The 25,304-nt window shown below is 54.2% G+C and overlaps 1 protein-coding gene across 1 annotated transcript in view; it reads right to left on the bottom strand.

Annotated features, from left to right (window-relative positions):
• Positions 1-24,951, bottom strand: part of SAMD11 (sterile alpha motif domain containing 11) — a 36,499-nt gene extending 11,548 nt beyond the window's left edge. Inside the window, exons 1-4 of the mRNA XM_042831417.1 lie at positions 24,905-24,951; positions 10,503-10,627; positions 4,530-4,622; positions 1,919-2,083 (exon numbers count right to left, since the gene is read on the bottom strand). Of these exons, the coding sequence (XP_042687351.1) occupies positions 1,919-2,083; positions 4,530-4,622; positions 10,503-10,569 (325 nt within the window). The 5' untranslated portion in view covers positions 10,570-10,627; positions 24,905-24,951. The remainder of the gene's footprint in view (positions 1-1,918; positions 2,084-4,529; positions 4,623-10,502; positions 10,628-24,904) is intronic.
• Positions 24,952-25,304: the final 353 nt, after the last annotated feature.

Here is a 25,304-nt window from a genome sequence, read left to right as displayed (position 1 = left end):
CCTTTCCCCTTCTTTCTCTCAGCTCAAACCCCCACAGGACCGCATTAAAGCCCGGAGCACTCGGAGCCGGGCACAGCGCTCCTTCCACGCTCATTAATTAATTACCTGCAGGACCCAGGTCACCCCTCGCGGCGGTAATTCAGCCGCCTGGCGTGCAGCCAGCTGCAGCAGCCGCATCGATCCCCAGCGACCACAACAACCCCCGCCGCCCCCCCCCCTCAACCCCTCCCCCCCCCCCCCAATCACACACACACACAAGCTCTGCTATTTACAATCCTGCACTCTGACAGTTGGGAAATCAGATTGATGGACAGCGGGACGCCGCCGGTTGAGGTTCCAGGCGGGCTGGAGGGAAAAGAGGTTGAGGAGAAGGGGAGGCGGGGGGGGGGGGGGGGGGGGGGGAACGAATAAAAAAAAAAAAAAAAAAAAACAACCCTAAATTATTAACGTTTTTTAAATTATTAATGGTATCGGTGCCTCCGTGCGAGCCGGCGGATAAACTGCGCTTTGTAGGGGCAGTAATAATTGATAGCTGCGGTGTGGAGCCCATCCAAAACGCACCGAGTTCTGTCTCTGCTCCCCAACGCTCAGGGTGACCCTTCCGCCAAGGAGAAAACTGCCTCACAACCATTATATATATATACATACATTGGGCTTTTAAGGTAATGAGCTCCTTCAGTGGGGGGTGGCACTGGGGGGGGTTCTGCCCCACGGAGCTCCGCAGCTCTGCCATGGTGTGGGAACACTGATGAGCCAATTCTGACACTCCAGCAACAGGAATCGCCTTCTTGCCCCCAGAGAAGCCAATCAAATCAAACAGAGTGGAAAAGAAGACAGCCTCTTCATTAACCTAACAAGGAGCCCTGGGGATTTGCGCTCCCAGACTGGAGATTCTCCTCCAGCTCCTGCTGGATGGATGGATGGATGGATGGATGGATGGATGGATGGATGGAATGCTTCGCGGGTGCTGCTCGTGCTCCTTCCCCTCAGCCCTGGCTGGGAAGCAGCAAAGGGGCTGTGGGTTCTGCACAGCACCACTCATCAGCAGTGCTCCTGCTCTCTGCTCCCAGGCTGGAGCCATGCTGTCACCTCCTGCCTCTCCTGCACTGCCAGATGCAGGCAGCTGGGTCCCACCCATCCTCCCCGCAGCACAGGAGCCTGCAGCTTGCTTGCGTGGGGATGCTGAGCATCCCAAGGACGATGAGCTCCTGAGGATGCTGAGTCCTCCCCAGGGTGGAACCTCCATCTGCCTGGTGCCCCCTTTAGGCACAGCACAGCATCGTGCAGCCACGCTGCATTCAGGCAGCTTTGTCCCCATCTGATGGCAAACCCAGCAGTGACCCTTCCTATCATGCAGCACCCAACAGGCACCGCAGGACTCCTCCCACACGACACTGCCCCAGCTCAGGGCACAAAGCAGGGATGGAATAAAGCAGGACCAGGGGTCCCCTGCTGTCCCTAAGCACCCAACTCCACCTCAGAGGAGCAGACCATCCTGGGAAGGCCTGCAGCCAGCTCCTTGGTGCTGGAAGCTGCAACCTACGTGCAACCTGGGAAGCCCCCACTGCTGGGGACCAGAGCGAGACCTGGGGATGCAAACACCACTAAGTTCAAGAGATGACACCATGTAAGAACCCATCCCACCGACTGCAGTATTTCCCTGCATCTCAGCTGCATCTACACGTTTTAATTGTTTGTAAAGCCATAGGACTCCTAACTCTCATTAAGGCAAAAGGCCACCAACACCAATTTTGCCTGCATGCACAAACCTTCTGACCTCACGCTGTCGATGCTTAACGACACCACATCCCAAAGCCCATCAGCAAAGGGCATCCCATGGCACTGCAACCACACGCAGCAGACTGGGAACAGCCCATCTGACAAAACCTGAGCTCCCCACCTCAAACCCAAGCCCTACCTCCGTGGCTGGGCACTGCCATGCTGTTGGCCAGCTGGTAGAGCCGCTGCTGCTGCTGCTCCTCAAACGTGCCGTGCTCATTCAGCGCCGACATCATGCGCCTGTAGTGCTCCTCTGGGGTCATCTGAGTCACTGAGTCCTCCAGCAGAGGCGTGTGGGAGTTTTCTAAAGGACAGAAAGGTTTGGTGTTGGGACAATCTCCCTTTAGCTCTAGCACGTGCAGAACCCAATGAGGTGCCAGCGTGTGCCTACCCACAGCTTGGCCTCCAGCCACGGCCGTGCTCACACACAGCAACACCCACAACTGCTGTAGCACACACAGATGCTGGTCTTTAGCACAGGACACAATCACACAGCTGGAAGGACACCAGCCTAGACGACCACAGAACCGCAGCATCGTTCAGATCCCCACCCCACCTTGCCCACTCTATGCCCCTCACAGTGCCACATCTCAGCACCCCGATGATGGCAACCCCTCCACCCTCCCCGGGCAGCCCATGCCCACACATGGCTGCTTTTGCATCTTCCCCTTTGCCAGCTCTGATCCCCACAGCAGGCAGTGAGGACAGCCAGGCAGTGCAGGAGCACACACAGCACAGTGCTGCGGGTCTGTGCACGCAGCCCCACCGCCCCGAGGCCAACATAATCACACCCAGGCTGGCAACGAGGAGATGAAACCACAGAAGCTCTGTGTTTACTGTAAGCAACGCACAGTGATTACCCTTCTCCCCCTCCGTGGTGGTTTTATCTCGGATCTCCTCCAGGGCCAAACCCTTCCCGTGATGGGGGAACTCCCAGCAGCAAGGTGGGCAGGAGAACCACGGGACCCCCTACAGCGTGTCCCCAGCCCCACACTGTGCCCCCAGTGCCAGGCAGGCACGCTGCCTGATGCCTTCCCTTCACAGCTTGATGATTGTCACCCCCTCCCCCCATGCCCTGCCAGCCCTACACGCTCACATTTCCATATGAGACGCCAGAACGTTCTGCTCTGCTTGACAGCCACTGCTGCACCGCCAGGGCTCCTCCTGAGCATCCCAGGGGAGGGAGGGATGATGCAGGGAGGGCTGCTGCCCTGCTGGGAGCACTCCCAGCCCTACAGGTGCTTTTCCCTGGGCCAGGGAAGGACTGGCCCGCTGGCTCTGGCTCTTTGCTATGACAGGGGGTCACCTTCCCTCTTCCAACAGTTGGGTCCCAAATCCCACATCGGCAGCCCATGGAGTCTGTGGCACAGGATGCAAAGACACTTCAAACCCCTCTTCGGCCCCTTTACGTGGCAGAGAGTGGGCAAATTGAGACTCAGAAAGCATCTCCATCCCTTCTCTTCCCCCCATTCTGAGGCCCAGAACACCTGCCAGGTGCCAAGAATTGCTGGGGAGCCCCCTGTGCTCGAGCACAACACAAACCAGGGAACGTGGGGGCTGCCAGACAGCTCAGCTCAGACTTTCCACCCTGTCTTGCAAAGGGCAGGGAAAGACTTTCTGAGAAAAGAAGTGGGAGTGGAAAGTTTACTTTTATGCCAGGCTTCCTGGGAACCCCTCTCAGAACGAGTGGGGGAATCCCTGCCTGAGTCAACAGGAACATTTGGGTCCTGAGAGCAAAGCCCAGGGCTGTGCTCAGCCCTACAGGGGCAGTGGGAAGGCAGAGGATGGGACAGCACTGCTCCCATGGCAAAACCATCCATCCATTGGGCTCTTCCGAGGAGAATCCCAATGCAACAGCAATAGGGCAGGCGGGTGATGAAAGGAGAAGAAGCCAAGGGCAGCATACAGGGTTCCCCCTTTGCACCTCTCAGTGAAAAGCTAAGGTGCTCCTGGTTGGAACAGAGAGCACAGGGGAGGTGGGACACGTGAAACAAAAGATCTGGCACGCTGCAAGAAGTGACACGAGCATCCCATAACGCGGGGACAGGGAATCACCAGCAGAGAGGGACATTCCATCAAACCAGGCACCATCACCTACAATACATCCAGACACACCAGCACGTCAGGTTTCAGCCTGCAGGACCCCCCCCCCTCCAAGAACACACCTCCAAAGGACCCGGCCCTGACAGCTCTCATTCCTTCCCACAGCCAGGGGACTGCAGATGGGGTGGGCACTGCTGGCAGCTCATTAGGCACAACTTCACAACAAAGCCTGCAAGCCAGCGGCCTGCACGCCCTCCTTTAGGCAACGAGGAGACAAACTCATTAGCTGCAGGCTCCATTACTCTGCTGGCTGTAAAGAAAGTTTTCAAATCGCCTTTGCAGCAAGGAGCCGTGGAACAAATCAGATTTTTAAATCCCCTCTAAAAGAGAAACCTTCTGCAGATCACATGTCTGCAGGAACGCTGCCAGGCGAGCAGCCAGGCAGCCCCATCCTCCCTTTAAGGGAGCAGATGCCAGCACGATAAGCCCCGCCGTATCTTTTATATTAAACACGTAATCAAGGCATTCTGCCTGAAGAGCAGACACCCCTCAAACCCACCGCGAAGCTGCAGCTTGCTCTGCAGACCGCAAAGCCATCCTTCTCATTAAGAGGCAATTCCCCCCCCCTTCGTTGGAAAAAACCCCCCCCCCCCATATCAATTAAGTTAAGAAAGGAGAAGAAAGGGGCGGAGGGAGGTGGCACTTACCCTTTGGGGACTCACTTCGGGCTTTCTTGCTCTCTAACGGGCACTCACTGCTGCTGTTGGGAGAGCATACTCTTCTCTTGCCTAAAATGTCATCTAGGAGAGATGAGAGCTGGGTGTCAGAGGCTGCCCCGTGCAGAAGCAGCTGGGGGGGGGCTCTGCTGCTCTCCAACGCGCGCTCACGTGTACTACAGGCAAAGGAAAACGAAAAACCACCCCCCCCAAAAACCAAACCAAGCCCTAAAGTAAGAAAAATCATCATCCCGAGAGCCGCGCTCTGCTTTCCTAATCACGCAGCCCCAAAGCGCGTAATGACTGCTGGAGCTCTGATCAATGCCACGCTCTCCAGCCATAAATCCCCAACCCGCCTCGTTTCCTTACTGAGTTTCATCGTTTGTTCTGCTGCCTTTTGTCCCCCCGGTGCTTCCACTCCTTTCATGCCCCGATGCAAGAAAAAACAACACGCCAAAAGCACAACAGCTCCGCGACTCTTCCCACCACCACCGTGTCTCTCTCTCTCCCTCTCTCTCTCTTCCCCCTCCTCCCTCCCTCTCTCTCCTCTTCAAAACCTCAAGGTCCTCTGCAATCTTTCCCTTCGGAAACGCTCGAGCCCTTTGCATTAGCGCAGCCCCACGAACCAAATACCCAATACACAATTACAGCATCCCCAAACGGATTCCGAATCGATAGCCTCCCATAATAACGCTGGGGAAACTGAAAGCATGATGTTGCATATGGGCAGGAAGGAAGAGGCTGTTTGTCACTGCGAGCACCAAATCCTCATCTATCAAGGGCTTGTTAAAGATGCAGCATCTTCGGGAGGAGAGCTCACAAACAAGCAGCATCTGAGCCAGCACACAGAGCACCTGCAAGCCAACGCTGCTGCAGCTTGCAGCGTGCACTCGTTAGGGAAGGCTACACAGCCCCACGGTGCTATTTATGAGCAAGCAGATTCCAGGTGACATTGTGAGCCAAGCCAAGTGTCCTTCGTGCTCAGAGTCCCTGGGTGGGCCCAGGTGCTGCTCTGGGGCTGCACTTCCCCTGGCACTGAGCACCACGCTGCAGCTCAGGAGCATCCCCAGCTCTGCACAGCTACAAGTGGCATCTCCTGGCTTCCAGCAGCACAGGCTGCCCCCTGCACCACCCACCTGCTAGCACAGACAGCACCGAGCTGGCAGCAGAGCCCCAATAACTGCCATCAAACAGCAGTAATGGCAGAACAGACGGGAGGATGGAGCCAGCCAGAGTTCACATCCCAGGTGTGGAGCCACGAGTCAGCCCTGGCTGCCTTCCACATCCCATCACTCCTCCTGCCTCAGTTTACCCTTGAAATAACTTCTTCCAGCCTGGCCAGCAGGCAGCAAACCCATGTGGGTTTTTCCTTTCCTTTCTTTTTTCCACTTCTGCCTCCTGCCTTCCACAACAGCCCAATTGGGAAGGATGTTATCAGCAGGACTGAGCTGCTATCAGGGCAGGGTAGGTGACGTTGCACACCCCCATGCAGACTGAGAAATGAAAATGCTTTTTTTTTCTAGTCACCGTGCTCTGACAACAGGATTTGAGAGCCTAAGGCAGCTGGGCAGGCTGGAAGCTCAGCTCTAGGCTTCCCCACAGAGCATCATCAAACCCAACCTCAGGAGATGACAATTCCCAGAACCACACCACGATGCTTTGGCAGCAGCTCCACAGGCTCTGTTCTCTCCAATCCCTCAGCGCAACGTGAATGACAGCCCAGCAGGGACACAGGGGATGTCCTTCCCCACCAGTATCAGAGCCCTGGGCTGCCCCCAGCAGCAGCCATGGGATGAGGGGCAGGGCAGGAGGAGCAGCAAGCCGGTCCCAGCCTTTGCCAGCAGGGATCAATGGAACAAAGGCAGAAAGCAGCGCAAGGTCATGGGAAGAGCGGGCTGTCCTTTAACAGAGGGCAAGGAGAATGGAAATGGGAATGATTGGAGGGCCAGGCAAAGGGGAGCAAAGGGTTTCTGCCACTTAGCAGCAAAACAAAGGCAGCATCCTCTAGCAGCAGGTCAGCTGGATGGCCCTGAAGACATGGCAGCAGCAGGCTTCAACTCTGCACTACTGCACCGCGTTCTCCCCACGCTCCGTTCCCTCTCCACATCCATTTGTTGGCTGTTGTTTGAAGTTAGCTGCAAGCTGTCACTCTCAGACCCGTGTGTCACACAGCACAGACCCGTGTCACTGTCTCAAGCACAAAGCAGCAGGATTCCCAATGCCCAGCACATCCTCCATCCACCCCTAGGTTGGATCCCCCTTCTCAGCTCTCACTGGCCATCTGCCTCTCCTCCCACCATGCAGGCAGCATCCCGCTCCTTCCCACCTCCCCATGCCCAGCCCCAAAACCTGCTCCAGTATTTTCCTTCCCAAGGAAGGAAGCAGGGCTGAACCAACCTCTGGAATGGGGCTGGTTAATAAGGAAGGCACACTGATGTCCCCAGGTCTCCCAGCTCCCTGCAAAATTCCCTTTTACGGCGTGCACCGTGCCATAAAAAGGTGGTAAATATTCATAGTATGGAAAACACTCACAGAGAGGATATACTGCACTTAAGAGAGAGATCTGGATTCATTTTATATGCTGCAGAGAGGCTGTTTAGCAATTGCAAACTTGTGAATCCCCCCTTTGCTTTTTGGAAGAGATGCATGGAAGGAGGCAGGGCTGGAGGTCCGGGCGTGCTGGGGACCTGCTGGCTTCACAGTGCTGTGCCCTCAGCACCATTTAAATGTCCAATTGCTCTCATCCAACCCCTGCAAAGCCCCGCGCCGCTGCAGCCCGTGACAGCTCTGACAGCCAGACTCCTTAATTCCTTTTTCTTATTCCCTTAATCTGTCATCTTTATCAGGCTGAGGAAGTGCCAGGCAGCGTGCAGGAGCCCCGGCCCCGATCAATCTCCACATTACAGCTGACAGAATGGTGCTAATAACTTATTGATCCTATGTTTGCCAAGCCCCACTGGGGTGGGAAGGTTTCCATTGATTGGCTCCAAGGAAGGGGCTCTCAGCTGCCAGGGGGGGGAAAGCCATCCAACTGCCCTCTGCAGAGGAGCCCAGGGATGGAGGGAGGCTGGGAAGGGCCAACAGGAGGACAAGGGAGTGGATTTGATGCGTAGGAACCGACCCATCCCTATGCACATCCATAGCAGCAGGGAGATGCCACCGTGCTGACAGTTTGTTTTCAGCTGCCTGTGAGACACCTGGGAGCGGAGGTGGAAGCAGAGGAGGTTATTTTTGGAAGGAGGATCATCTGGCTCTTCCCAGAGCTGCAAGGAAAGGGAGGAAAAGTTGCTGATTATATACAGCTGTTTGGGCTGCTGTGGGGAAGCCTCTCGCTGTGACCCTGCGTCAAGGTGCTCCTGCCCAAAGCTATGCTGCAGCTGCACCTGCAGGGCACAGCAAAAGGCAACGCCAAGCATTTCCACACCAGGTTTTGCCATTTTTGCTTCATCTCCCAGGACCTTCACCTCCAAAGGATGCTGGGTGCCTCCTGCTGGGCTTCAGAAGAAATAAACAGGAACCTGAAGAAAGCACAAAGGGCAGACAAGCCTCCAGACAGGGACAGCACAGACCCTCCCACTGCCTAGGTGAGCAGCGGGCCTTCCTGCAAGCCAAGGTGCCCGGGCATCCAGCTCCCAGCTGTCCATGTGGTGATGATTTTCTGCTCAATTTAAGGCAACAATTCAATAGAGGCAGCTCGGCTGTTGTTGTTTTGCTTTGTTAAATGAAAACACGGCTGCATCCCAGCTCATTATGACACGCAGCCTCTGGGATGCTGTCTCTTACCATTAGCCACAACATCCCCGGGCCCAACCCTTCCTCTCTCCTCCCCTGCAGATGAAAGCTCCAGGTTGGTGCCTTAAAGCAGCCCCAAGGAAGGGGAGGCAGGCGGCTACACCAGCCACAAGTCCTCAAAGCCCCCAGACCCATTTTTAAATGCTAATCTGCTTCCATTCCCTCCCCAAACTTCTCCTCCTTCGCCCCCCTGGCAGAGCATTGAGTGGAAAGGTGTGACAGGAGTGTTAAAACAGAGGAACGAATAACCTTGGGGTGAGAAGAGAGAGAACCACAGAACACCCAGAGTTGGAAGGGACCCATTGCAGGGTGCTTCTCTCCATTAAGACCCCCTTCCGAGGTACTTTTCCTTTCCTCTTCCATTTGGCATATTACATCCTGCCATTCAGCGAGCACCAGAAGGGAAGGACAGAGCAGAAAACCCACAGGGACAAGAGAGGGGAGAGCATCCCCCTATCTCCAGTGAGCCTGGGGGCTGTAGGTATCACCCAATCATCACAGCTCACCTCCAGGTTTCTCCACCCAGGACCAGCCTTACTTCCAGCATCTCTGCTAGAGAGCTTCAATTTTCAATGATGATCATCTATTTGTTTTTAAAATAAGAGTCAGTTTCAGGGCAGAGCAGGAGGAGATGGATGGGAGCCCAATGCAGACGCAACCCTGATGTCCAAAGAGGAGCTGGGTATCATTTTAATCAAAGGGGAGCAGCAGAGAAGAGAGCTAAATTCCCTTGCTCTACATCCCCAATCTGCACAGAGTCTAGCAAAGAAGCCAGGAAAGATGAGGCAGGAAGCAGAGCTATGCCTGCCCTACTGCTGATCTGCCTCTCCATGCCCTGCTGTTCTCATGCACTTCAGAGCAGCACAAGGTGTGCACCAGCAGCACAACCATCACCTGTCCCCCGTGAGCCTTGCAGAGCAGCAAGAGCACCCTTCTCATTTCTGACTATAAATGCATTTCCCAGGCCCTGCAGCTCTCAGCTCTGCTGATCCAGACTTCTGCAGATGCTCGAGCCCTACCCTGCAGAGCCCAGAACTAACACATGCCATTCGTTCCCAGCAGTTTCAGTCCCTTTCTACATTGCAAAGAGCATTCAAGACCCAGCAGTAATTCTGCTTTCCCAGTCCACGCTGTTCAGAACTGCAGCCCTGCCTCTAATCATGGTCTCAACCATAAATCAAGCAGCTCTCACAGAATTCATCATAAACCAACCAACCCTGCCGACTTCGATCCTCTTCTTGGCCCCACGGGCCCTACAATAAACAAACCTCTGTTTGCACTGCCCTCTGCTCAGCCCAAGAGCCAAGTGCACCCACATTAGGCTCCTCACCCTGCCCTACAAGCACACCAGGAATGATGTGAGCATCAGTTCCAGCTCACATTGCTGTCCTCGTTGCCTCAGCTGTGCATTTCTTCCTTCTCCTGCAATGGGAGAACCTCACACAACAGTTCCAGCAGGTACAAATGAGGACCTCTGCCTCTCATCTTTGCTGCTGCTTAGCGAGAAGTACGCTTTGCATTTCTGGCATGTTAAGGATCTCAGAATTTCAGCAGCACTGATAAGGGCCAGCCGTGTCCCTGTGAAGCAAACAACATTAAAGACCATTCTAACACACGAGGTCAGCCGAGACACCCAGACACGAGGCAGGTCACAAGGAACAACTTATCTCCCCGGCCAGTTTGCCTCTCAGAGCTGTGTAATGAAGGAGAAAAGGAGATTCAGCCGTGCCAGCAAGGAGGGGGAGCTGCTGGGGCTGCTCTACAGACAGCACAACCCCCCTGCAGCCCCAGCCAGGAGGGAGCCTCATGCAGGAGGAGAAGCAGGGAAGCCTCTGATTAATGAAATTACAAATCAAGCCACGCTCTCTGCAAGGCCTTTCTGCTTCACTTGATGCTAGCCCCGGGGATGTTGCACTTTGCTGGCACGGGCTGATTTGCAGTAGTTTAACACAGACCACTGGACGTGAGGATAACGCAGGGCTGAGATCTCAAAACACTGCAGCACTTCACATCTCTGAGAATTCCCTTCCACGTTCACTGCCACCCAGAACACCACAAAACCTCGCATGGCTCGCTCAGAACAACAAAGAGCAGCAGGAGAACAGAACAGAGCCGTCCCAAGGAACGCACAAATCTGGGGCTGAAGGAACAGGACCGGCTCCGGCCGCTTACCTGCAGCTCCCAAGCCAACATCCACGCTGTTCCTCTTGAATTCACAGCGGCTCTGGGTCTCTGGCATAACGAGCTGGCGGCTCTGATGCAGGTTGGAGATGATAGTGGAGAGGTCGTTATCACGGCTGCAACAGAGCAGAAAAGCACCAAGTTAAGGAAATCCTATTTGCCGCCACGTAATTGATTTTCGCGTACGGACGCCTGCGTGAGCAGCTCAGGTTTACCCCAACCCTGGGAGAGGGGTGGGTTTCTCCTTGGGATCCATTCCCAAATCACCCCCCCCCCTTGGTTTGGGAGAGCAAAACGCTTCCCGTAAAGGGCTGAGCGGCCGCCAGCTGTCAGCTGTGCCAGATACACACAAGGTGCGTGGGCCGCGTGGATGGAAAAACTGAATTGCAGCTCCGTCCCAGCGCTCATAGGAAACTTGAACAGAGAGAACTGATAGTTTTCTATCAGCTGCCATCCCTTCTATCCTCGAGAAGTAAGATTTTCCATTCCGGCGCTGCTGGAACGCACCGTTGTTTGCTTGGAAACTGCTCTTCTGTTCAGAGAGAAGCCCACCGTGGATCTACACGCGTGCAGCACTCAGAGCACATGGCACAGCTCTATCTACAGAGCCCTCGGAGCACTATCTGCTCCTCTCCTTGCATCAGAATGCCGAGGAGCGGGCTGGGTCCAACCAGTTTTGGCTTCCTCCCTATGGAGAAGGACCCAAACTCAGCAAGACATTCAGTGCAGCCAAGCTCTTGCAAAACACTCCTCCATAAACGCAAACAGAAGAGCTGCGAGCCTCCCTTTACCCTCCAATGCTCCCCCTCCACCTCCCCAGCAGCAGGTGCTCAGCAGGGCTGCTCCTCACCCATCTCCCTGCAGGAAGATGCCCCACGGGGGAGTGCAGCCCCCCAGCCCTACTCACGTGCCAAGCGTGCCCGCCCGGTGCTGCCACACACAGCACATGGCCACCGCTCCTGCTGCAGGAGATGGCCTCACCTGGGAGCAGCGGGACTGCACGCAGGGTGCATGGTCTGCACTCACCCAGCTCCCGCCTGCCCTTAAATATCCCCTTCTGATCCCCTTCTTCCCCTCCCTCAGCCCACTCTCAGCACCAGATCCTCGGCCCGGTGCACAAGCGGGGGCTAATCTGTCGTCTAGCTGCCGGCTAATCAGATAAGTTTAGGGCAGAAAGTCTTTCTAGACAGAGGTACTTTCCGCGGGCGTCTGGCTCCAGATTTTCACATGGTGAAGCAGACTGGAGAGGTTCTCCAACCTGCTGCTCCCCCCGGCATCCTCAGGGATGCTCAAATCCCAAAGCTGCTGAGCACCCGGTGCATCTTCCTCCGCTAAGCCCGCACGGATTGCTCCTTATGCAAGCAGGAGGCTCATGACTTAAACGAGCCCACAGGTGAGTGGGAAGCCCGTTTCTCCTTTGCCAAGCACTTTTGGGTCTTATCCTCTTTTAGCTGCCACCTTTAAGATGCATTATGCAAATGTTTTGGTGTCTTAAGTCATTTAGGGGATTAATGTGAAGTGATTATCAGTTCTTTTTAATCACGCCAATCAATAACTGGATGTCAGGGACAGAGGACAAATGCAGATAAACGCTGCCATCAGCACAACGCTCGGGAAGGGGTGGAGGAGAGGAGTGCAGGGGGAGAGAAAAATAGGATCGTGACATCTTTGCAATGGCAGAGCATCCTGCATCCCAATGAGCACCTCTCACAGCCAAACACACCAACCTATTCCTTCCTGTAGAAGGAATGGGCTTCTGCCTACACTGAAACGCAGCTGCCTTCTACAGGGGAGGAAACTGCATCAAATCTTAAGCTTTTATCCCCAAAAGCCACCTATGTTTTTAGGAGGTGTCCCATCACATTTATCAACACCCCAGCACTGGCAGGGACACCTAAAAGACCTGACCCATGCCCAAGCAGGGCTGATGGCCATCCCTAAAATGCAGCTTTGCCCAATGGCTTTGCAGGACACAAAGCTGACACGAAGGTGACATTGAAGGAAAAGGGACACAGAGCAGAGCACGTAGGATCAGACAGCTTTTAGCACATTGCACCATCCCCAGGAGCAGCTCTGCAGCACTCGGGTGTGTGCTGGGAGCTCACTCTGCCATCCCCTGCCTGTTCGAGACAGAAAACTTGCAGCATTTTCACCAGCAATCCTCTTAGACCTCCAATGAGCAAAGCCCAACTGACTGCTTTTATCCCAACATCTTTTAAAAAGAAAATTAAGTAACAACACAAAAAAAGCCAACCTTGAGGAAGCTTAACTTGGAACTGAATCTCAGTCCTCCAGGTGCCCCCTCTGTCCCCCTGCAGCCAACAGAGCATCCTCCCAGTCAGTCCTGCCCTACACCAACCCATCCCCACCACCACCAGCCCTACACCACCAGCTCCACTTGCCCTAAAACCCCCCAAAAACGGTGTTTCTCAACCAAAAGCAGCTCCTGGAAAAATTCCCCCCAGCACTCACCTCTGCCAAAAGCCAACTGCACACTGCCCAACCACCAGCACTGATGCACAGTGAGCAGCACCTGGGCAGGGCTGGCCCACAGCTGGTCCTATCACCCAGCTGACCAATGCTGGCCCTAGGGCAGCTCCCTCTGGCCAGCTGGGCCCTGATTGCTCCGTCCTGCTCACCCTGGCTGCTGGTAATTTGTGCTCACATCTTTGCCTTTATGGCTGGACTTGGTGATCTCGGTGGTCTCTTCCAACCTCCACCCCAGAATCACACCATCACAGACCCATTCAGGCTGGAAAAGACCACCAAGATCCCCATATGCAACGCCCACCCTGCCACAGTGAGCCTCTGTGTCACATCCCCACAGTTCCTGAGCAGCCCCAGGGATGGTGACAGCCCTGCAAGCAGACTCACTCACTGCAACCTTGTTGTGCACAGAACAGAGATGCAGCCAGCACAGGACTGAAGACCCTTCTCTTGCAGGGAACGCAATCCAGTTTGCAGGACACTAACATCCAAAACCAGGGATGACAACAGATAGCAGCACCTGAAACCTGGCTGCTTGTCCTGGCAAGCATTAAAGCACCACAAGACCAGCAACCGAAGCTCCCTGGAAGGAAAAATGAAACGGCTGGGAGAGCATCACCCCTACAGCTCCACTCCAGCACAGCCCCACAGGCAGGAGCCCCACTGAGGGGATTGCAAAGAGCCACGTGGAGGATTTCCCCATCTGTACAGAAGGCTGTAATCCCCCCCCCCCCCCCAGGTGCTCACTTGCAGCCCAGCAGGGCACAGGGCTCTGCTCTCCTTTGTCTCGCTGCCTGGTGCTGCCGACGCAGGCTCCCCCCACCCATGCACAAACACACATGCACACACAATCAGATTAAAGGTCTGATCCCTTCCAGTAGCATAATATTATATTTTAAAAACCGGATTAGAGAAGGGGGGCTTGAGCAAGATACACATCTCCCGAAAGGTCAAGGAGGAGACAAACAGCCTTCTGTGGGGCTGCAGGTTGCCATGGCAATACTGGGTTTGCATGGGGTTTGGGTAATTAATGCTTTAGGGCCGTGGTGACACAGGTGTTTGTGAGCAGCAGAGGTGCACGCCCTGAGCCTGGGCACTTCAGCTCCCAGAGCACTGCTGCAGGGAGAGGCTCTGGGCTCGCTGGGACGTGGCTCAGTGATGCTGACAGCTTCATAACCCCCCCATTCCTGGATGATGGGAGCTCTGATCTGCAGGTATTCCTGCTGTTTTAGCTTTGCAATGCACTCCTAGCACGAGCAGCCTCGAGTCCACAACTGAGCTTCACCCAGCCCTGCATCTGAGCAGTGAACCCAGCCTAGCTGAACTCCTTTTGTCACTTCCAATCACAGCTGACGCGCTGCTCCCTATCTGAACCCATCGTCCTGGTTCTGTGAGCAGCTGCACAGAGCAGGATACGTTCAGGAAGGGTGGGGGTGGGAAAGGGGCAAAAAGAAGCGAGTGCTGATGGCTGAGGAAGGAATGGGATGCTGTGCTCACCAGGCTGTCCCTCCTGCTATAGAGCTAAGGGACAGGCAGCAGTGCTGGGGACATCTCTAAGGCCAACTCTGGCCAACCACGTGGTGCAGAGCTCACACTGAACTAAACCTGAAGTCACTGTCGGTGTCTCAGTGATGTTTACTGCTGTGCTCTGCAGAGCCTCAGAAGGGAACCATCCCACCAAACATACTGTATGCCATGCCTCTGCCTATTCTCCACTGCAAAGAACACCCCAGGCTGCTGCAAGCTGCCATCCCACGGGAACCCTGGCCTGCCACCAGGCTCTGCCTCGCTGACATGAAGGAGAAGGGGTTGGGTAATTACAAAAGCTTGGGCAGTTTCCAAATCCTAATGAATGGGAGCAGCAGATCCCCCCTCCAGGAGCGCAGGGAAGCGGTGATGAAGGCTCTCCCTGCCCAGAAGCTCGCCGTGCATCACAGGGAAACGCAGCACTGAGACACGCTGCCAACTAATGGCTGCAAAAATTACCTCTGGAGGAAAAGAAACCGCCGCTAATGCTCTCTGCGAAGGCTCTGGCTGCTGTGCTATGCTTAATGGCACTGCCTGGCCCTCCGTCTCCCCAGCACGGGTGGCTCTGATGAGGCTCTGTAATGGCACAGTAATGGGGCACCAGCAGTCACTCGATAGCTGCAGTGCTTCCAGGAACAGGCACTCATGAGGCTGTCAGAGCAGCTGCCTGCATGGGGAGGTGCTCCCCACGGAGCCCCAGTGCAAACAGGGAAGGATGAGTCTATCAGATTTGCTATGCGCAGCCATCCTCGTGGGGGTACCAATGGATCAGGAGGAGGCTGAGGGTACCAGGCATGCCACTAGCCTCTGTGAGTGACTTCTGGGAACATCAGGGTTGGGTGGTTGGTTGTTTTGAGCAACACCTGCAACAGAACCCTCTGCCCAGCAGTGCTTGTGAAGTTAAGCAGGGGAGCAGGCAAGGAATGGGGGGTACCCACAGCACCCTGGGGATGCTCAGCTGCTTCTGAGCCGCATTCGGGCTGGGAGCGACGCCTGCTAAATGTGTTTTACTTACAGAGATGAGCGGCGGCTGCATCTTTAACAAGGAGAAGGATGGGGAGACTAATGGATGGAGACAATTAACCAAAAGATAAATCAGTGTCGCAGCCCTCGCAGCCAGCGGAGGCAGCCAGGCGCCCACGGGGCCTGGGGATGGGATGCACTGCTCTGAGCGACTGCAAAGAGCGATGGCACGGAGTGGGAGGGCAGGGAAAGGGCAAAATTGGGCCAAAATTTCCATCGTTTCCAACAGTGGCTGCTTCCTGGTGCACTGCAGCCCTCCAAACAACAACAGAAACCTCACCAAGTGTCTGCATGGGGCGGCACGTGGGCATGGGGAGAGTGGGAGGCATCAGCCAGCCAGGTGCTACAGCCAAAGAGCTACAGATGGAGCTGCTGTATGGAGGGAGCCATGCTCTCCTACTGGCCTTCTGCTGATTTTCAATTGGCTGCAGGGCAAGTGGGGAGAACCAGGTAAGAAACAGATGGGTGTCTTCCAAGGGACGGGGAGCAGGGGAGCGATGCTGGGTTCGGAAGGGAGCAGAGACTCTGAGAAGTAGCACTGGGAGGAAATAAAACTGAAAAATATTTCTTTTTAAATATGTTTCACCGGCTCTCCATCCCCTTAACGATCACTCAGTAACTGCAGGGATTATATTAAATTTTACCGATCGATACCGCTGCCATAAAACTGTCCCAGCCCTCTGCCCCTCCCTCTAATAAAGAATAAAGAATCCAATATGCAAAAGGAGGGATGCAGGGCAGCTCGGGTTGGGGCAGGGAGAGCTGAGCAGCACGCAGGGCTCCCCCACCCCATCTCCTTCAGGCTCAGGGCTGTGCCTCAGCAATCCCCTGGCTCTGTGCTGTGCCATCCTCCTGTACCACTGAGTCCCTCCTGGGAGCACCAGTGATGCTGGAGAGCGTGGCTCCAAGGAAGCAGACAGCATCTGTCAGAGCTGGAGGTGGTTTGGTCGTTTGGTCGCTCTCCCCTCCTTGCTTTGCCCTCGCGATGGGAGCAGAGCGGTGTCAGAGCGCAGCGTGGGGATGGGGAGGGCATGTAAATCAGGGCTGTGCAGGGGGGGCATAATGAGCTTTTTATGGAAGCCATTAAAAGGAAAACCCAGACTGGTCTATAAATACTGTTGCATCATTACAGCTGCGAGAAACAACCTTATGTAACAGCACAGCTACACAGCGCTGGGACTGGGGGAAATAACAGCCCTGAGCTCTCTCTTGGTGGTAGTTCAGATTTTTCTACCCCCAAACTAAAACTCATCACCCATTTCCAAAGCAATGTGCACACGGCAGCCCTTGAAGAAAACATATTTCCTGCAAGCAGACAGAACAGAGACCCTCCACCTCCAAACCCTGCGCGCATCCAGCAAAGTGGATCCCTAAGAGACGAACAGATCCTCTGCTGCTCTTTATCAACACACCAGCTTCCAGCAAAGAAGAAGGGCCCTTCCTACTGCTGGAGGTGCTCCCCACCTTCCAGCCCAACAGAGCTACCGCAGGATGAGCAGCACTGCATGGGCACTTTCCCATCCAGCAGTGCCCTGGCGTGGCCTTGCAGTGCCAGGCAAGGTCAGTGCCAGCACCAGGGGAAAGCCTGGGGCTCCTGAGTCAGCAGAGAAAGCTCTGCCCCCTCCCTGCTTATCAGCTGGAATGGCAGCATCCTGCTGATGGACACCTTCCCAGCTGGCAGGCGCTGGCCGTGGCAGGCAGAGCAGGATCAGCCCTAAAGCTGGGCGCAGCAGGATTTGGGTCAAGGATTTGGAGGCCGCGATCAGGCGACTCGAAAAGGAATGGGTGGGGGTGGGGGGAAGTTTGTAGCTGTGAAACAATAGGCAGCTGAGCTGCTGCCAGCCACTGTGCCATCACATGGGAAGATCAGCCCTGGGCAAAGGAGCTGCTCCTGCACACCTCCTGCACGCCTCTCCCATCCCCATCACCAGCAAAGCACTGGGGAGGCTTGGGAATGCCTTCTGGCTCCCCGTCCTCATTTCTGTAGCTCATCTCCAACTTTTCCTACAGGTTGCAAAGCCCCAGAGCTGGCACTGACCTGGAGATCAGTGTCTGTAGCTTGCCACGTGCCCGACAGCACCGTGCAGCACCAGGTGGGCATGGGGCTACACAGCACTCAGCACCCAACTCAGTGCTAACAGAGTGCACCCACAGCCACAGGACCATGCTGTACCCAGGAGATCTTGCATCCTATGCACAAGATACGAGCAGGATTTCCAGCAAGCAAAGCTTAGAGCACGGCTGCCTCTCTTTCCATGGATCCCTTGGGTACATTTATATTGCTTCCAGTCTTCAAAACCAGTTTAAAAAAAACAAATCCAGCCTCGCTCTGTCCTCCTCAGACATCAACCCTGCCCTGCCCTGCTGGAATCTCCTCCTTCCAAGGAGATGTCACCCATCAGATAGGGGCAAGATGTCCCTGTTGGCCACAGGTGTCCCCATTCAAAGCAGGGAGTTGGACCAGATGGCCTTTAATGGCCCCTTCCAACTCCAACCTTCCATGGCTCTGTGATGACAGAAGGGAAGGGAAAGGCAAGGGGACAGAGGCAAGAGGGAAGGGGGGGAGGTTTAGACACCTGCAGATCCCAAGGCAGCTCACACAGACCTAATTCTCCCTCCAGACTTATCTTGGGGGGAAAAAAAATCATCTTGCAATGTCCTGAGCAAAATGCTCATAAAATTTCATTAATGTTCATGACAGTTCATAAAAATGATCAGTAGAGCTGGCAACTCCAAAATGAGCTGGAAATAAGTTTAAAGATGTTTTTATTGTAATCCTGCTTCGTCGTTCAGCCCATAAATAAAAAGAAGATGGAACTACACCACACTGAAGCTGGACTGGAGATGGGGAAAAGATGAAGCACTGTGGTGAAGCACAAGCCCAGCCCACTGCTAAGGGCACCTCATGCTGACAGACAGCTGTGACAAGTGCCACAAAAGCACTCAGCACCGGGATGCCTGCATGGCACACTGTGAGCCTCAGATTCCTCCTCCTGTTGCAGTGATGCAGATAGGGCTGCAGAGTTTGATGAGCTATCATGCATCTCATAGAATCATTAAGGTTGGAAAAGACCTCTAAGATCCCCAAGTCCAACCCCAACCCATCCCAGCGTGCCCACTGAGGCTGTCCCACAGTGCCACATCTCCACATTGAGCACCTCCAGAGATGGTGATCCCTCCTCCCTGGGCAGCTGTGCCAATGCATCACTGCTTTTTCAAGGAAGAAATATTTCCTACTGCCCAACCTGAACGTCGCCTGGCACAGCTTAAGGCCGTCACCTCTCATCCTAAATACCACAGTTGCAACCCAAGAGCCAAATATCACCGTGCAACAGTACAGAGGGCATGGTGACCTCAGACAGAGGGACACAATGCGTAACAGAAATGAGGAGAACAAACGAGATGGGGAAAAGCTCACCCACCATCAATGCCCTCATACCCACCATCACTGCCCTTCCTGCTCCTCCACCTGCAGCCTGCAGGTGAGACCCCCATCCAGACCTGTGCGCAGCACGGGGATTACAGAAGTGATGCAGAATCCAGCAGCCCAGGCTGGCAAGAAGCCTGCAGGTCGGTTACAGTCTCTCTTCTGATTCTTATTAGCAGAGATGCGTGCCCAAATACACCGTGCCTCGTCCCTTGAAAGCCCCCCAGCTCCCACCTTTGGTGCATGCAGCAGTGAGGCAGGATGGGCTCACAGCAGCCCATCTCCACGGCCCTGCCACAAGCACTATAGCACCCATACATCTCTACTCCCAACATCCATCACACCCCGATCGATCCCTCCTGACCACAGCCTGCAGCTCACCTTGGCCGCAAATAAAGGAAGTTTTGCTAGCAGAGCAGGCAGAATGCAGCTGGGGGAGAGGCTCATGCACTTCCCAGCTATTTTGAGCCAGCTGCATTTACACATCCCAGCAACCAGCTCTATTTTGCCCTCCTTTCCATACACAGCCCTCCACCACCTGCTCCAGGTGATGCATCCCTCCCTCCTCCCAGAGCTGCACCGTCTCTCCGTTTCCCCACCCACCACCTCCCAGGGGCTTGCTGTGCTCCCACACGAACCCTTTGCTCAGTCCCCTCATTTACCACAACCACCCACCCCATCACTCACTCCACAACAGCCTCCCACGCTCGATCTCCACCCTTCTCCCTTCCAAAGCCCTTCCAAAAGCTCAGCTCCTTGCCAGACCCAAGTCACACTCAGCCTCACCCCTCAGCCAAGCAGCTGCTGCCTGCGTATGAGTGCAGGGAAGGGCTCAACGCTTCTCTGCCTGCAGCACCAGGCGGCCCAGAGGTCCCAATTTTCCTCCTTACAGTTTTTTTGGCAGCTCTGATTTGCACTGCAATCAATGGGCTGATCCTGCTGACACGCACAGCGCTCCCTGAAGCCTTGGACTCATCCGGATGCCGCGTTCCAACACTACTGAGTCATGGACAAACAGAGATGTTTTGCTCAGCCAATAAAAAGGACGTGTTGCTGACATGCAGCTGGTGCAATGGATGGAAGGTCTCTTTAAACATCCCAAATTCTGCTCATTTTCTCAATTCATTAAGCTGCCTGCTCTGAGCGGATGAAATATGGAAACACTCAGATTTGAGCGATCTCAAATGGGTGATAAGGCACAAGTTTAGACAATGAGCGGTGGGAGCTGATGAGCTGCAGGAATCGCTCACAGATCCCACGTATGAAGGGCGAGACTGACTTAAATATGAAACCTCTGATTTCCCAGTAGGGTGTGAAGAGGGCGGTCAGAAACCTACTCCAGCAATGTGCCCTTGGAGCTGTGATTCGCCATGCAATCTAAAAGCAGAAGGACATCACTGTATGCATCAAGCACGATCCCCAGAAGCAGCAACCTAGCATGCATCCATGCCAACAGCACAGGAATCCCTTGGTTGGGTTGTTCCACACGAGATCCCTTGCACCTGGACACACAGCTCTGCATCCTGCTTCTCTGAATCTCTGCAGGCATGCGGATGGTGTCCTCCCCCATTCCCACCCCAACAGCCCCACGAAGCGTTCTGTCAATGACCATCAAAGCAAAAAGCTAACAAAATGATGGTGAAATGATCCTTTGAGATGAAAGGTTGCTTTTCAGCAGGTCAATGGAAACAGATCTTCTCCTCCCCGCTCATCCATCTGAGCACACACGTGTGTCAGAACCTGCACAAGCAAGACCAGAGGGTAAGACCAGACCCACAGGGAGGGGAGAATCAAAGTCCTGAGGATCCCTCGCTCACTCACCTACAGATGCCCCACAGAACCCAGGGAGACCACCAGCAGCTCCCAGAGCCAACCTCCACCAGTGCCTCCAGCCACAGAATGACTTTCTTTCCCTCCTGCCCATCCCTTGGGGGTGTTTAGATACACAAGAAGAGGATGGTTAAGCCAAGCAGCCTGAGGCACGTCCTGCTGCCATGCAAAGCCCTCACAAAGCAGCTGGTGGAACATGAGTTGGAATGACAACAGCTCCTCCCATTGCATCTCAGTGTCTACATGCTCTGCCTTCACGTGGATGCTTCGTGGGGCTCAAACCCATCAAAGCAAAGGTGGCCCGTGTTCTTCTATGCAAGTGGAGGCTGAGCTCCTTGGCTGAATCTTCCCAACTCTCTGCTCTTCTTCCTGACACAGAATGCCCTTGCTGACATCTATCAGCCACATGGATTTGGTGTGGCTTTACTTTACTTCTCATCTTCCAGCGAAACAAAAGAACACATCCCTTTACTGGGGCAGCTTTTGTCCCAGATCAAACAGGCACTGTTTGATGAACACGCTGCACTCACCCGCCTGGAACATCCATCCCTGCCAGCACCAGGAGCTTCCTTGTACTTAGCACCTCTGCCTTCAGGAAGCACGTCCTGGTGCAGAGCTCTAGCAGTCATAAAGGTGAGGTGCTCTTTGTGTGCTCTGCCACGACGCGGATGAAACCATTCCTGCAGGCAGCCAACAGCCTGAAGCCATGGCAGAAATAACCCCAAACTCAGCCCTATGTGACTGAGAAGCCCTCCCTGTATGGACCTACAAAGCACACAGCAGGCTGTCACGGGGATCCTTTCCATTCTGCAGCACACAGTCAGCTTCCCAGCAGTGTGAGTGGCAGCTACAGTTCTGCAGGGCTCTATCTCCCCATCTGCCCCACTCAATCAGTGGGGCACAGCTCACTGCCAGCACTGCAGCTCCCTGGAGCTGTCTGCTCCTCCTGCTGTAAGCTGCAGGCTTTATCTGCTCGCAGCCAGCTCCTCTAGCAGCAGGCTGAAAGCTGCAGGGTGCTGTGGGTCACATCTGCCTCCCAGCTGCTAAACGCCTCTCCTGACCTCTCAGTTCCCTCCTTCAGGTCTTCTAGATTAGAAGGCAAAAGCTTGCAGAAAAGAGACATAAAGGAAGAGATAACTAAGCAAACAGGCAGCACAGAGCTGTCCTGCAGCAGCCCATGGTGGGATGCCCCACTGACAGCATTGCACGACACAGCAGCACCTGCACTGAGTCAGGAGCAGCCTTGACACGCTCAGAACCTTCTGCTTTTCCATCTCTCCTGCTCTTGTTCTCTCCCTGCATCACTTGATGAACTACACCAGTGCACTGCCTTTCCTCCCAACCCATTCCCCAAACATTTTTCCTTCTGCTTCTTCCACCTGCCCGGATTTGTTTCACTTCTCCTCCTTCCTGACCAACCCATCCCATTCCACCACTTCCCAATAAGACCACAGCTGCACAGCACTGACCGCAGCCACACTGCTTACACTCAGCCCTGCCTGCAAGGCTCAGTGCCAGAGCTGGACTAACAGGGAAGCCCAACGTGTCGGCCTGATGGCACGACACAGGAGACACTCCTGGCCTAAAACACACTCTTTACAGGTTAGTGTCCATCCAGAGCTGCATGGCTGCATGCTGGTAGCACACATTGCCTCTTATCTATCCCTCGCTCCCCATCTGCAGCTGAGCCACCGCAGCTCTTTGCCACCAGCAGGAGAGCAGAGGGCAGGGAGTGGGCTGCAACCCGTGCACGCTCATCTAGAACACGCTTCAGCTAACTATTTGAGGAGTAAGGTATGTGTGTAAGCAAATTCTACCTTAAAAAAGCAATTGTAAAGGAAGGGAGCTGCAAACAAAGGCTGAAAGCTAGTGTTAACTTCAAAGCTTGACAGAGATGGGAGAAAAGCACCTGGCAGCACAAGGACAGATCCTAATCTCCCCTCTCAGGACAATTCCCCTACCTCCAGCTTTGGGTTTTCTGCAGGCAGAACGCCTTGTACCCAATTACATGTCTTTATCCAGGGCAAGACTGACAGCAATTCCACGGTGGCTAAAGCCAATGAATCCAGGCATCCTCTGGCAGCTAGGAAAGGAAGATCAAAGCCAAGCCCATGACAGGTAAATTAGGATGGCAGCTCTCACAGCTGCTTGACTTCATGTAGCACAGAGACTACAGGTCCCACGTCCTGCCATGGGGTGGGGAGGACCAGCCCAACTGCTGGGGGCTGAGCTCTGCACATCACTGAGACCCTTTTGCCATGGTCTGGGCAGGAGAAAGCTAAACGAAGGCAGCAAGCAGGCAGAGGGAGCACAGGAAATGTGTCTGCTGCCATAAAAACCAGAGCAGTTTTACACCACGAGGTTCAGAAATATTCATTTTTGAAGACAGGGATGCTGATTTCCAGAGGTGTTTGCACCCTGAGCCGTGGCTGTGCTGAACTGCAGCATCATTGCTCACCTAGCTATTAATTAGGGCTCGTGTCAGCGCTTCCATTACAAACCTCTGCCTTTTAGGGGTTTATAACTCAGCCATAAAACTTTGCTCTAGGCTGAAATTTATCATGAAAGGGTCCGCCTGGAAGGAATCCATTCTTTTCTATTTTAGAGTCCCAAAAGCTTACGGCCACAAAACAGGGATTTTACTCTGAGGACCGGCACACAAAAGAAGCCCTTTAGCTGTTTTTTTACAGGAGCACTGGGTGAGATGTGCTTCCCAAACCGGCTCCGAGACGCCTCCTGGTTGGGGTGGGGGTTTTATATGCTGAATGTTGTAAATTTTAGGAATTATTAGGTTTTATGCTCCAGGGCTAAAGTCGGTGCTTACCTAATCACCAGTGAATCCCTCTGCCCCACCGGAGCGTGACTCGCTTCATGTTTCCCACCATTCCCTCCCCATTTCCTCCATTGAGCCACTTGGGGGAAGCAAGACTTAATTCCCACCCAACACTCCATTAAGCAGGGATGGATCTGTCTCTCCAGGCACACAGGTATGACCTTCACACGCTGCTGCTGCCTGCAGAACAGCCCACGTCGTGCTCACGTGGGGACGTGTCAGTGCGTCTAACTGGCAGAGGCCATTGGTCCTTCAGCTCCTCGCTGCCCACCTTTGCTCTGATGGGAGCAGAACGGAGGCAGAACCCAGCACTGCATTTGATGGAGCTGGGAGTCACCTCTGATACTCTCTCATCCCATCTCTGATGCCTACATCAGCCACAATGCTGAGAGCAATGTCCTTCGGAGGTGGTTAAACAGTGTCTCCCATTGGCTTACACATGCTGCACCAGCATCAGTTGTACTAATATCTTCCTACTGGTTTTTAATCTGTAACTGAACAGGAAGTTGACACAAAGCACCAGAAACTACCTGTACCACAAAGAGAAGTTCTCAGTGCTTCTTGCCCCAAAATACTACCTTTGGTGTTGTACTGCTTCAAGCCTTTTGTGCAAAGCATCACTTTTGCAAACAAGACACATATTCCCATGCCAGTAAGGACACACATATGCCTGGGCCACCTCAATCTCATGTTCCTCCAAAGAGGGGCTACAGTAAACACACATCAAAAACAGCACTGGGCTTTTTTTTGATATGGACAGAGATGGCCATGCTTTGTGCAGTGCACCCCAGGGTGCCACTGGCCTTCTTGGCCAGCAGGGCTCCCTGTTGGTTCACGGTCAACCGTTGGTCAACTGTTGGTCAACCAAGACACCACTGGCCTTCTTGACTACCAAGGCTCACCGAGGGCTCATGGTCTACAGTTGGTCAACTGTTAGTCAACCACTGGTCAACTGTTGGTCAACCAGGATTCCAATGGCCCTCCTGGTCAGGAAGACTCACTGAGGGCTCATGGTCAACTGTTGGTCAATCAAAGCCAATCATTTCTCTCTTTTCAAAAGAGATTGTTTTCCCCCCAAGAGAACTTTCCCCACAGCAAAAGAATAGAAAGAAGGATATTTGGGAAGGGGAGAAAGAGAAAGAAGGAAGAAAAACCCCACAGGACCGACAATCAGAAACGTTCATTTACATCTAACAGCATCCATACGCCAGTAACATACCATAAATGCTTAGCCTACCATACAAAGAGGGTGCCCCAAAATGGTACCTGCAAGAGGTCTCTCGGAAGGAGATGTTTAAATCCCAGTGGGTGTGTATCCTGTCAACAAACAAATAAACAGAGATCAATGGCACATGCTGAACACGGCATCCTTTGCCATCACGACCCACCCTCTCCCCAGCTCTGCCCTTTGCTGCAGGCACAGTCAAACCCCACGTATCCTATGGGCCCCACTGTGCTGGCAGTGAGACTCACAGCAGGGTGAAGGAGCCCCACTGCTGCTGCAGGCTTCCCAACACGCCCAAGGGCTGCAAGGTGTTTTCTCAACTGATGCAGGAAGGGCTAAGCACTGCCATTTTAAGAAGAAAACCCAAATATCTCTGCACTGTACTCCCTCCTTCACGCCCGCCCTGGCTGTAAATAAATTATTAGCAATTTCCCACCTCGG

This window comes from Centrocercus urophasianus, unplaced genomic scaffold, assembly GCF_019232065.1.
Source record: "Centrocercus urophasianus isolate 14NV4802_14NV808 unplaced genomic scaffold, USGS_Curo_1.0 seq_36, whole genome shotgun sequence".
Lineage (NCBI taxonomy): Eukaryota > Metazoa > Chordata > Aves > Galliformes > Phasianidae > Centrocercus > Centrocercus urophasianus.
This window is presented reverse-complemented; position numbering and strand designations above follow the sequence as displayed.